This window comes from Tyto alba, unplaced genomic scaffold (assembly GCF_018691265.1).
Source record: "Tyto alba isolate M040663 unplaced genomic scaffold, T.alba_DEE_v4.0 Super-Scaffold_3, whole genome shotgun sequence".
In the NCBI taxonomy this organism is placed as follows: domain Eukaryota; kingdom Metazoa; phylum Chordata; class Aves; order Strigiformes; family Tytonidae; genus Tyto; species Tyto alba.
The window spans coordinates 3759720-3772474 of record NW_024881304.1 but is presented as its reverse complement, the minus strand read 5'-3'; the positions used below and the strand labels follow the sequence as shown (position 1 = coordinate 3772474).

Here is a 12755-nt window from a genome sequence, read left to right as displayed (position 1 = left end):
TGGCTGGAAGCCCGTAGGGCTTCAACATTTTTGCCTTGGTGGCCCCAGGCTGATGCAGAGCCACAGCCCAGTCTCTGGGGCTGCAGGGACCCATGTCAGGGGCTGTGCGGAGGGAGCTGGGTGGGAAAGGGACCCACCTCCCCATCCATCCGGGCAGCAGGAGGAGAAAAGCAGCAGTGGGCAGGGGGGGTGTCTCTGCCTGGTCCTACAGACTCAGCAAGCCAGACCTCACGGTGACACACATTTAAAGGGTCCAATGTCAGCATTGCCCTTCGCAAAGGATCGGTCAGGTTGGGAATCCCACCTTGGCCACGCTCTTGTCCTGGTCATGCAGGTGAAGGAGCAGTGGCAGCAGGCTGTCCCACACCTCCTTCTCCATCTTCTTCTCCTCAGCGCCCACCACGAGCCCCATTGTGTTTTGGAAGAGACGGATGGAGAGCTCCCGCACAGCGTCCGACTCCTGGGAGAGGAGGGAAGTAGGATCTCAGCCCCAAGCCCATGGCGAGCAAGGAGCTGACGTGGGGATAGACATCCCAAGAACAGCCACAGGCAGCCTTGCTCCAAAAAGGAGCGAGCTGAGACTTGCAGAAGGCTTGCCAGGGGGGCCTGAGGTCCCTGGGGCTGGGGGCCAGAGAAGGATGCCCTGTAGAGGGCTGGGGGATGCTGCCAGGGCAGGGTGTGAGTTGGCGGGGCTCAGCACGCCTGCTGCCATCCTGCCACCACCGTCCCCCGAAGTGAGTCCATGCAGGGGGTTTGGGATGCAGCACGAAGCCGCAAAGGACAGCAATGAGGTCTGGGGCTGTGGGGCAAAGCATCCCCCTGCGGAACATGGGGGCTGTGGTGGGAGGCACGAATGTCAGTGCCTGGTGAGGGGGCCGCGGGGTTCTCCCCCAGCCTTACGTTGTCGAAGAACGGCCGGAGCTTGCCAGCCAGCGCCAGGGCGGTGGGGCTGGGCATCTCACCCCCCAGCAGCTGGAGCATGTTGCTGAGCACAAGCAGCGCCGTGGCATCACCGTCAGCACCCTGCAGCCGCTCCATGACATACGGCAGCAGGACAAGGGTTTTCCCTGCCTGTGTGAGACGTGCCACAGGTCAAGGGTTTTCCCTGCCTGTGTGAGGCGTGTCACCTCCTTTTTGTAAAGCAGCGACCAATCACAGGGGTGAAAACCACAAACGCTGGCCTCCCCTCTGGCTTCTCGGCACCCCCCGGCCAGGCTCTGCAGACCCCATGCTCAGGTTGGTCGCTCTGATGCCAGCATCCCTCCTGGGACGTGCTGGCAGCAGGAACTCATTCCCCTCGGCACTGCTGCCTCTCTCCTTGCACGTCACAGCCATGGGGCTGAGGGCCAGGGAGGCAGGAGAGCTGGCAGCCACCGGCACAGCTCCTGATGCCCAGAAAAGCCCGAGCTGCCACGTTGCCCACCGCCCACTGTTCCACGGGCTGCTGTCCCAGATGTCCCCTACTCACTGTGCTGGGCCTCTCGGTGAGCCTGAGGATGGCCCTGAGCACCAGGCTGGGCATCCCCAGGCACTGGCTCCGCAGATACGTGGGGAAGATTTCCAGGGCACGGTCCAGCTCTTCACCAAGATCAGTGCCACCCAGCATCTGAAACACAGGCAGCAGGAACAGGCGAGGTGTGGTGCTGGCTCCATTGGCTCAGGGCGAGGACGCCGGGGGAAGCCCAAGCCCAGATGGAGGCAGCAGGGATTGTGGAGAGCCCCTGTGCCCCACACCACACCAGTTGTTCACCTGCTTCTCCACGGTACCAACCGAGCACACCCGCTGCCCCAGCTGCCCCCGCAGCGGCAGGTGTGGGAGAGCCAAGCGTCGGAGGGAGCCTGGAGAGGTGCCATCAGGCTCACCTCGATGAGGAAGACCATGGCGACCATCCCCCAGGTGGAGTCCTCCACAGTGAGGAGCTCTGCCAGATGGCAGAAGATGGTGGAGTGCAGGGGTCTTGGGGTCTTCATCATCTCCCTGGCAGGGAGAAGGAGGAACTGTCAGGCCTGAGCTGGACGGGCACATCTCTGGGGTTTGCACCAGTCTGGACATCACCAGTCTGCAGCACTTTCTCTGAGTAACAGGGACCCCTCTGCCATCAGCCCCGGGGGAGGGGGTGGAATGGGGTGCCCAATCCCCAAGGAGCGGGGAGAAGGGGCTCTCGCCTGGCCACGATGCGCACTCCCATGAGGTGGGTCTGGCTGCTGAGCAGGGCGTCCCAGCCGCCCTGCGCCTCGATGGCCAGCGCCTGGCTCTCAAAGCCCACGCTGCAGAGCAGCACCCTCAGGGACCGCACCGCAGACCTGCACAAGGAGAAACGCTCAGCTCCCACCGGGCCCCTTGGCTTGGCTCCGGGTGGCTGGCAGGGATGAGAGGACAGGGATGGAGCACCTGATGGGAGTGAGCAGGTCCTGTTGGTGCTCCCTCCAGAAGATGTGCACCTCCTGCAGCGTCAGCTCTGTGGTGAACGACACTTGGAAAAGCAGCGCTAGGAAAAGCTGGGGGAAAATTGCCTCCACCTCCGGCGGGCAGATGGACTGCAGGAGAATTTCACTTGTCGTCCTGGCTGCCTGCAGAAGACACCCAGTCACTGAGATGTCCCTGTGATCCTGGGGAGGTTAAGGCTTGGGGTGGGCAGGGAAGGAGAGCGGTGGTCCTGGACAGCTGAGAACAACCCCGGAGGTCAGCAAAGCTTCATCCAGCAACTCACAGCCAGGGAGAGGATGCGTGCGCTGTCCATGATGGAGGGGGAGGTCTTGTGCAGAGACTGGTTCATCAGCGTGCTGAGCAGCTCCTGCAGCACCTTCTCCACAGCCTGGGGCTCAGAGAGCATCACCTTCCACATGGCCACGGCGACACTGTGAGGAGCCATGGCTCTGTCAAGCAGGGACACCCCAGAGGCTGGCCAGGCTGATGTCCCTTGGGAGGGTCTTGGGGCCGCTCTCCCAGTGTGAGAGGAGCCCCAAAGACTGGTGTGCCCTGTACCGGGTGCACGTCGGGGAGCACTGCAGCAGGCTGGCCACCACCTCACCGGGGTGTTTGCCCGTCAGCGCCAGCTGGGCCCTGTCCAGGCTGTTGAGGGCTACCACCAGCCTGACAAAGGGCCGGTTTCTGTAGATGGCCCACACGATTTTCAGCACCTGGAGGGGAGACACGGGTGGGAGTGGGGATGCCAGCAGGGTGGGCGCAACCATTTCCCCAGCTCCCACTGGGAGCTGCTTCCATTCTCATTGCATTATGCTGGCTTGGCACGGTGTCAGTGCTGGCCAGGAGCAGGGCTGGGGGAGGAACAGTCCCCCAGCGAGCTGGAGCATCCGCTGTGCCACCCACGGGCTATTCACCTGCCCCGGGTAGAAGGCAGGGTCTGCCACGAGGACATCCACCATGTGGGCAGCCACGCTGATGCTGTAGGCGCTTGGGGCTCTCAAGCTCTTGATGGCCATGAGGATGATATCTGCCTGGTCGGAGGGCTGGAGGTATTTTACGAACATCTGCGGGATGAAGGAGAAGAGGGGAGATTTGCCAGCTAGGGCGTCACCCAGAGCATCTCGGCTGTGCAGTGAGAGCAGGATGCAGAGCTCCCTGGGGACCTTTGCTTAGCTCCTGCTCAGGAACAGCCCAAGCCCCCGTCATCCCCAACGTACCAGGTGTCCCTTCACTCATGCTGACCCCTCCGGCCAGGAGTCAAAGGCATTTCTTACCAAGAATAATTTTCTGGCACAGCTGGTTTGCAAAAGCTGCCAGGCCCGCCTCGCCTGCCAGCCCTCCTGGAGCTGCAGCTGCCCTGTGTCGTGCAGCCAGGGCCACCTGCCTGGAGAGGAGCAAAACAGGGGTGCTCAGAGGGAGGGTGCAGAGCTGGAGGTGCAGTCTGAGAGAGATAGGCAGAAAAATTGCTTGTAAAGAAAGAGGGCACCCAGACAGGTCTGGGGAGCAGATACCCGGGGAGAGTCCAGGGCTATTGCGAGCAGGAGCGAGGGGAAATGGCTTTTCAGACTGCAGGCAGGCAGGTTGGATCAGGCTTTCTCTCACCAGGGAGACTGGCCCCTGGCTGCCCAGGCCTGGGGGGACCCAGCCTGACACAGCTTCTTACTTCTCTGCTGCAGGACGAAGGCATGCAGGTGATAGAGAGCTTCTGCAGCCTCGTCGCAGGTCCCCTTGTCCTTGCAGGTGCAGCAGAGCGTGAGGTGCCCCACCAGCCTCCCCAGCATCGTAAACTTATGTGCCTTGGAGCACTGATGTCTAAGGACTGTGGCTTGTGCAAAGCAGGGGCAGACCTGGGGGAAGAGAGGCAGGGGGGGCACAGGGTGAGCCCCAGATGGGCAGCAGGGCAGAGCAGGGCAGGGCTGCCTTGGCCCGGGAGAGAGCATGGACAGGACAGGGCCAGGGCAAAGCCCTCTGCTCCTGAACTGCTGACTGGGTGCCCAGCTTCCCTGGGAGGTGCCGGGGCTCAGGAGCATCGGATAGGGCACTAGGGCTGCCCAGACCAGGAGCTCAGTACCTGTGGCAGGGGGTAGGTGGTGATGAAGTCGGCCAGCCTGGCAATCCGTGCCATGGCCCTCTCTTGCACCGCTGCCAGCTGGGAACTGGTGAAGGGCAGCAGGAGCTGGGAGGAGAGAAGCTGCTGGTGTGCCAGGGAGGTGGCATGGCAGAGCATGGCACGGCCGGGCTTGCTCTGGGGCAGTGCCTGGGATAGGACATGTGTCCTTCTTGCCCCTCGCAGCAACCTGCTGTGGCCAGGCAGGTTACCGCATCCTGCTGCTGCGTTCCACTCACTCTCCTCCAAAAAACATCCCTCTGCCTCCCACGCAAGGACCTCAAAGCTTTGGGGTGACCACCTACCCGGGGACCTGTGGTGGGGGCTCTGGGATATGGCCTGTGGTGAAGCCAGAGGGGGAAAGCCCCAGGGCTGGGCTCCCCTTGCCAGGCAGGCAGGTCCATCTGGGAGGGAGTTTTGGGCAGGATGGGCAGCGGGCAAAGCTGCAGGAGCGGGGTGTGCTGGGGCAGGAGGACAAGGGCGGCTGGCAGGGAAGGAGCGTTGTTCCTTGCCCCCCTCCATGCACCAGGTGCTGGAGGAGGGGTTACTGCTCAATCTGGGGGTCACTGCCCATGGGGACCCTGTGCCAAGGCCAGACCTGCAAGATGTTCTGCACCTCCAGGATGCCGAGGGTGCTGGTGCTGAGTACCAGCATCTGCAGCATGCTGTCCATCGCAGCCAGGGTCTGCGAGGGGGACAGAGGCTTGGGGACAGCCCTGGAAGCCTGGGGAGGGACAGCTGTGGCCCAGTGGTGCCCAGGAAGGGCCCTTGGGGCAGGGGAGCTCCCCATGGTTCACCCTGTGGCATACCTTAGAGTAGAGGAAAGCCTCGGGACCCTGGGTGTCCTCCTGTGGAGGCAGGTGGAAGATGCTGCAGAAGCAGGCACGGAGGAGGCTGTTCTTCTTCTCCTGCAGAAGCAGCCCCGCTCTGCTGTGGGGACAGAGAGGTGCTCTTCTGACACGGCAAGGAGGAGGCAGACCCTGGGTTTGGAGGCAGGCTGGTCCCCACCCTGTGGAGGACATCTCAACCCTCCATGACACTGACAGTCACCTTTGAGGGGAAAACCCCATGGTGCCCACTGTCCTGCTGTCTGTCTCCCTCTCAGACCCGGGACTGGGGATCCCCCCCAACTGGGAGCAGTGCTGTCAGGGCTGCCCGGCACCGGGGAGGCCAAGCTGGGTTCGGGGGCTGGTACCTCATGGAGGTGATGGCCAGCATGGCTTGCTGCCGCACTGTGGTGCCCAGGTGGTCAGTGGGCTCCTCTTGCAGCAGCACCTGGGGAGCATGGCAGGGTGGGATGAGTCGGGACGGGGCAGACTCCTTTGCCCAGCAAGAGCCTGCGGGGCTGACAGAGCCTGGGTGCTCCCCTCCTGGCACCCCCTCCCCATGCAGTGAACCCAAGCCCCGTGGCAGGAAGGGCTGTGCCCATTGCAAAGCCACAGGCTAGCCAAGGGACCTGCAAACATCGTTGGGTCCAAGCCCCGGCTCCAGTTGGGCCACCCAGGTGGTGTTGAAGCATCTCCAAGGATGGACATGTGGAGCCCTCTCCTGTCCCCAGGGCTGTGCCCCTGCCTCACCCCTCACCTCGATGGTCTCCACCACCTCCAGCTGGAAGAAGTAAAGCACGTGCCACACGCTGGAGTCCACACTGGTGGTGCAACAGATAGTGCAGATGGAGGCAAGAAACCTCAGTTTCTGGGCCTCTTGCTGTCAGCCAGGGAGGGGACGGATGGACAGACCGTGTCAGGGGGGAGAGACAGCCGGGGAGGGGGCAGCACAGCCCCCAGCAACTTCTGAATGTGGGATGGGGCCAGACACAGGCACAGCCTTGCAGGAGTGGCCATGGATACCTTTGGTCTGCTCCTGAGGAAGGCTTGGATGATGGCCAGGGTATGGTCTTCCTCCCTGGGCACAGCCAAGGCGGAGCAGCATGGACCTGGCCGAGAAAGAGGCAGGGAGCAGGGGGAACCCTGAACGCTCTGCCCAGCTCCCGGGGCCGTCACCAGCCCTGGGACACTGGTGTCCCCTGTGCACCCCAGGGGCGAGGGTACGATGCTGGAGGGCAGCACGGGGAGGGACGTGCTGGCACCCGGTGGCGGGGAGGAGGGTCTCTGTCCCAGGGATGCTGTGGTGGGGCTGGCTCGCTGGCTGCCACGCTGCGGGAGCCCCAGTGCTGTCCCGGCGGGGGGAACGCGGGCCTGGGGCAGGGCAGGGGGGGGCAGCCCCTGCCCACAGCCCCCCACGCACTCACCCACCCGTGGCCGCTGGACCTCCTGCAGCTCGTTGGGCTTCAGCCCGGAGCTGGGAGCCGAGGCAGCTCCGTCCTCCTCCTCCCAGGCCGGCCTGGGGTGGCTGGGGGGTGTCCCCCCCATCCTGCGGGAGGGAGGGAGGGAGGGAAGGGGTGAAGGGGATCCCACATCACCCAGGGCTGCCCTGCCAGGGGCAGTGGGGCAGCAGTGGCTGTGCTGGGGGGGATCCTTGCTCCCACCCTGTCTCACCACCGTTCTTCCAGACACTCTGGGGGCAGGACGCGGTGACAGTGGGTGTCACGAAGTGCCCCGATGTCACCCCCCACCCCAATCCCCCCTGGTTCTCCCCTCCCTGCACCAGGGGGGATGGAACCGACTCCCTCTTCCTCCTCCTCCCATTCTGAGGCTGGGGTTCACCTCTACCGGGGCACCTCCTTTGTCGCAGGGACCCCCCTGTCCCCACGGGCGGTGGGCAGGCAGAGACCCCGGCCGCCCTGCCCGGCGCTCAGCCGCAGCCCAACGGACCCGCGGCCGTTGGGGTCGGTTGGGTCCCGCCGGTGAGGCTCCGCCGCGGCTCCAGGCGCCACCAGGGAGGAGGGGAGACACCAGGAGGGTGCTGCGGGACCGAGAGGGAGGCGGCGTGGGCACGGAGAGGGTCGCTGGGCTGCGGGACCGGCGGGGCTCGGCCCCGCGAACACCGGGACACGCCGTGCCGCGCATGCGCACAGCTGGCCGGGAGCGGAGGGGCAGCCTCCGGCCGCCAGGGGGCGCGGTTGGGGCGCCGGGGTGTGGCGGAAGTGAGCGGTGGGAGGCGGAAGTGGCGGCAGCGGCGGCGGGGCCGGCAGGTCGGTGCGGGCGGGAGGGGCCGGGGGAGCGGGGAGAGAGGGCAACGGGAAAGGGTCAGAGAGAGGGTCGGTGATGGGTCAGTGATGGGACCGGTGATGGGTCAGTGATGGGACCGGTGATGGGTCAGTGATGGGACCGGTGATGGGTCAGTGATGGGTCAACAATGGGACCAGTGATGGGTCAGTGATGGGACCAGTGATGGGTCAGTGATGGGACCGGTGATGGGTCAGTGATGGGACCAGTAATGGGACCGGTGATGGGTCAGTGATGGGACCGGTGATGGGTCAACAATGGGACCAGCGATGGGACCAGTGAAGAGTCAGTGATGGAGCGGGGGCCGTGTGTTCGGAGGGTGCAGCCGTGGGGTGGGGGCAGCGGTGCTGTTCAGGTTTTTGCGCTGTGTGCGGGTGCAGGGTGGTTTGGGGTGATGGGGGGGCGGTGCAGGCAGGGTGGGGTGCCCTGAGCGTGGGCACCGGCTGGCTCAGGGCGCCGTGCGTGGGCGCAGCACAGGGCGGGTGCTGCGTGGGGCGGCAGGGCAGGGCAGGCTGGGTGCCCTGTGCGAGGGTGCAGTCTGGTTTGGGTGCCGGGGGTGGGAGGAGGGAGGGAGGGATATAGACGGGACCGTTTGGGTGCTTGAACAGACGTGTCATTCACGCCGGGGAAGCAGAAGCAGGCGCTGCGGTTGGCCCCAAGCCTGGGCTGCTTCCTGCTGCACAGGCACCCAGGAGCCGGCGGCAGCGGGCAGGGTGAGCGGTGGGCTCTGCGGGTGGGGGGGGAACCAGGCACCAGGGTGGGCAAAGCTTGGTGGGGTGCTGCCGTCAGAAGCAGGCAGGACAGCAGGCGCCGGGGGGGCTCCCCACTCTGCTCAGGGCCCCTCACTGAGTGCAGTGGGGTGCTGGCAGGGTCCCCGTGTGGGTTTTGCTGGGGAGACAGAAGGAAAAGCGTCGCCAGCCTGGGGGTGCTGGTGGGGACTTGGGGCGCTGCCTGGCCTTCAAAGTGGGGAGTGTGGGCTGGAAGTCAGGGGTCTTGGAGGTGGGGGGGAGGGACATGACATTGGGGGTCAGGGCCAGGCTCTCCACCCCCCCGGAAGGGGGAAGCGGGGCAGTTTGCTCAATCCCAGCTGATAAGCCAGCGCGGCAGTTCCTCCTGCCCGCCGCCTGCGGCTTCTCCTTCGCAAGTGGCGTGGCTGCTGGGCTGGGAAGGGGGTCCCTGCTGCTCACCAGTTGTGGCAGGGGGGCTCTTGGCTCCTCGAAGGCTGCCAGGGCTCCCTGAGCTCCTGCAGCGGTGCAGCATAGCTGGTGTCTGCTCAGCTCCGTGGCATTTGCAGCCATCTTTTGCAGGCTAAGGGGCACGTGTGTGACGAGCTGGCTGGCCTCAGGCAGGCACCCAGGTGTCAGGGGCAGGGGGCGAAGCCAGCCTTGTGTCTCCTGCCCCTCCGCCAGCTTGGTGGTCCCAGACCTGCCCAGGGGTCTCACGGTACAGGGCTCCTGGAGCTGGCACATGTGCCGCTTCCCCGCCGCCGTGCTGTTGCTTGACCTCATCCCCACCACTAACCCCTGTGCCGCCGGGGAGCTGTGCCTGTGCCGGGGCCGGGAGGGACACGCAACGGTCTGTCCCCCCACCGCCTCTAAGCTGTGACCTGCTTGGTCTCCCGTCAGTGAGAAGAATGGGGTCCGTGTCGGAGGAGCTCAGCCTGGTCCCCCTGCACCAGAGGCCGGAGCTGCTGGAGGCCTGCGCCGAGCTGCTGGGCGAGGAGTGGGGGAAGAGCCGGGCGTCGCGGCTCCACACGCTCCAGCGTTCCTCGGACGCCTTCCCCGCCTGCCTGCTGCTGCTGCGGAGCCGGGGCCCCGCCGAGGCCCGTGCCGCCCGCGGGGGTCCCTGCCAGCTCGTCGGCCACGTCCGGCTCTCCCGCGTGGTCGGCCGGCCCCACGACCTCTTTGTGGAGAGCGTGGTGGTGGCCCGGGCACTGCGGGGCCAGGGCTACGGGCGGCGGCTGATGGAGGCCACTGAGCAGTGGGCCCGGGCCCGGGGCTTCGGCTGCCTGCGCCTCACCACCCACGACAAGCAGCATTTCTATGCCCACCTGGGCTTCGTCCTGGGCGAGCCGGTGCAGAGCGTGGCCTTCCTCAGCCCCGCCATACCCACCGCGGTGCTGCGGCTCTTCGCCTCCCCCCCAGCCGCTGCCACTAACGGCAGGACAAGGGTGCCCTCCGCCACCCTGCCTCCCCCCCCGCCCCCCGCCGCCCCCCCGCCACCCCCCCCGCCGACCGTGGTCTGGGCAAGGGGTGTCCTGGCCGAGAGCAACGGGCAGAGCCTCTTGGAGACCCCCCACCGCGATGCCAAAGGGCTGCCCATCTTCTGGATGAAGAAGGACATCTGAGGGGCTGGGGTCCCAAACCGGTGATTAAAAGCGAGTGTGGGCAGCAGCTGCCTGCCCCGGCGCTGCCTGCCTGCCATTCTGCGGGGCTCGCACCAGCTCCCCCAGCCTCCCTGGTTTGTCTTGGCCCCATTGCTGGGGTCGGTGCCACTGGGGAGGTGGTCTCCACACCCTGCCCTGCCCGGCCCCCAGCTCTCCTGGGACCACCCCAGACTCGGGTTAGGACTGGTCCCAGGAGCGCTGCCCGGTCCCACCAGTCTCTTCCCCCACCTAGGGACCTCGCTGTGGGGCAGCTGGGGCTGGCGGCGTGCCGTGCCCACCAGTGTGGCTGCTCCTCTCGCTGCTGAGCAGCCTGGGGAAACCGAGGCATACGATGGCTGGAGGGGCACCGGGGGAGGAGGGCAGGGCAGTGCGGGCTGCAGGGTCCCCTGCACTGCACTGCGAGGAGGGGCAGGCAGGCCCCCCCATCGAGGCAGGCAGGGAGGGCCGGAGGCGGGAGCGGGAAGGTCAGGGAGAGCGGCTGGGCCCTGTGCCGGGGGATTAGCGCTGTCCTTGCTGCGTCACGCAGCCCCTGAGCCCATCCCCGGCTTAATCCCCTCGCCCTAGGTGGCCGACCGGCAGTGGGCAGGGGCACCCGGGTTGGCTCCACCATGCTTCTCGGGGGTCTGAGTCCCTCAGCTGGCACCCAGCCTGGCTAGACCCTGCTATGAAATGTGGAACGGGGGGGTCACAGTGCCCCCCGCTATGGGCAGGGCTAGGAGCCAGCAGGGAAACAAGCACGGGGCTTGCAGTGCCGCACCAGAGCTGTGCTGTGGCTGTGCTGGTGCAGGCAAGGGGTCTGGGCACCAGGGCGCAGCAGGCAGAGGTGCCCACCCTGAGGCAGGAGGTGTCTGAAACCCCCAAGGATTTTGGTGTGGGCAGCACATACCTGTGGGGCAGCCCGGGGCCCTGTGGCCGATCCGGTTCCACCAGCTGCCAGGGCAGCAGTGCCAGCGTGGCCGGGGTCCCCATCGCACCCTGCCACCTCACCCCTGCCGCTCTCCTTTTCCCCCGCAGGGTGCCGGCCCCGCAGGCTGCCGGCAGCACAGGATGGTGCTGGTGCTGGTGCTGCGGGCCTGCCTGGCGCTGGGCACGGCCAGCGGGGAGAGCCCGGCACCGGAGCCCCTGGCTGGCGGCCAGCCCTTCACTGTGGTGTGGAACGTCCCCACTGGCCGCTGCCAGCGTCGCTTCAGCGTGGGGCTGCCCCTCGGCGACTACGGCATCGTGGAGAACCGGGACGGCCGCTTCGCCGGCCAGAACATCACCATCTTCTACAAGAACAAGTTTGGGCTGTATCCCTACCTGTCGCGGCAGGGCGTCCCCTGCAACGGTGGCATTCCCCAGCGGGTCCCCCTCAGCGCCCACCTCGCCAGGGCAGCCGGGGACATCCACCGCCTCCTGCGCCCCGCTTTCCATGGCTTGGCCGTGGTGGACTGGGAGGAGTGGCGGCCCCTCTGGGCTCAAAACTGGGGGGCCAAGCGGATCTACCGGGTGGCTTCGGAGCAGTGGGTGCGGGACCGGCACGGCCTCCTGCCTGCGCGGCAGCGGCTGCGGCTGGCGCGGCGGGAGTTCGAGCGGGCGGCGCAGGCTCTGATGGAGGAGACGCTTCTGCTGGGCCGGACCCTGCGCCCGGGGGGGCTCTGGGGTTTCTACCGCTTCCCCGACTGCCTCAACGGCAACTGGGCCAAGAAGGCCAACTACACCGGGCAGTGCCAGCCGGCGGAGGTGCAGCGTAACGACCGGCTGGGCTGGCTCTGGGCCGCCTCGGCCGCCCTGTACCCCAGCATCTACCTGCCGCCGGCGCTGCCGCCCGCCCTCCGTCGCCGCTACGTGCACCACCGGCTGCGCGAGGCCCTGCGTGTGGCCGGCTTCGGGGCCAGCGGGCTCCTGCCCGTGGTTGCCTACTCCCGCCTCTCCTTCCGCCGCTCGCCCCGATTCCTGGAGCCGGTGAGCACCACGAGGCCGGGGCTGGCGGCGGGGATGCTGCTCAGGGTACTGGGGGAACGTGGCTTGTGCCACCCCCCGGTCACGTCTCTCTCCCCGGCAGGCTGACCTGGTGAACACCATCGGGGAGAGCGCGGCGCTGGGTGCGGCCGGACTCGTGCTCTGGGGAGACATGTCTTACTCCCGCTCGGCTGTGAGTACGGCACACGGACGGGACAGCCACAGCCCCCATGCCCGCTGTGGGGAGGGCTGGCTGGAGGGACCCCGGTGCCGTGGCAGGTTCTTACTCTTGCTTCCCCCCCACACCCCGCCTTCCCCAGGAGAGCTGCGCCAGCCTGCGTCACTACCTCGTGTCCGTGCTGGGTCCCTACGTGGCCAACGTGACAGCGGCAGCCTGGGAGTGCAGCTACGGGCAGTGCCACGGGCACGGGCGCTGCGTGCGCCGGCAGCCCCACGACCTGGGCAGCCTCCTGCACCTCGGCCCCGGCCCAACGGCCTCTTTCCGCTGCCACTGCTACCGCGGCTGGGCTGGCGAGGGCTGTGCCCAGCGGGTCCAGCCCAGCCCTGCCACCTCCTGCCTGGCGCCCACCCATGCTCACAGCCTCTACGGGCCGAACGACCTCCCGCCCTCCGACGCCTGCCTGCCGCGGGGCACGTGGGGCTGGTGACCAGGGCTGGGGACCGCTGTGGTCCCCTACCCTGGCAGCGCTGCCGACCGGTGCTTCCTGTGGTCTCATTAGCTTAAATAAATCCTCCTGGCACGGC

At 66.8% G+C, this 12755-nt stretch overlaps 1 protein-coding gene across 3 annotated transcripts; it reads left to right on the top strand.

Annotated features, from left to right (window-relative positions):
• Positions 1-7610: 7610 nt before the first annotated feature.
• HYAL3 (hyaluronidase 3) lies at positions 7611-12755 on the top strand. 3 transcript variants are annotated; one of them, XM_042799628.1, is made up of 5 exons: positions 7611-7629; positions 8272-8376; positions 11065-11993; positions 12094-12183; positions 12311-12755. In XM_042799628.1, exons 3-5 carry the CDS (start codon positions 11097-11099, stop codon positions 12656-12658), a joined length of 1335 nt encoding a protein of 444 aa, XP_042655562.1. In that variant the 5' UTR covers positions 7611-7629; positions 8272-8376; positions 11065-11096; the 3' UTR covers positions 12659-12755. The 3 variants fall into 3 exon arrangements, with proteins under 3 accessions (XP_042655562.1, XP_042655560.1, XP_042655561.1); XM_042799626.1 differs by lacking the exon at positions 7611-7629 and adding an exon at positions 7690-7706; XM_042799627.1 differs by lacking the exons at positions 7611-7629; positions 8272-8376 and adding an exon at positions 9937-10030 and having other exon boundaries at positions 11064-11993.

Bases quoted from the DNA above. Each gene is read 5' to 3' on its own strand.
- HYAL3 (XM_042799626.1), top strand. The intron at 8,377-11,064 runs GTGAGCGGTGGG...TTCCCCCGCAGG, and splicing joins AGCCGGCGGCAGCGGGCAGG to GTGCCGGCCCCGCAGGCTGC. The intron at 11,994-12,093 runs GTGAGCACCACG...TCTCCCCGGCAG, and splicing joins CGCCCCGATTCCTGGAGCCG to GCTGACCTGGTGAACACCAT.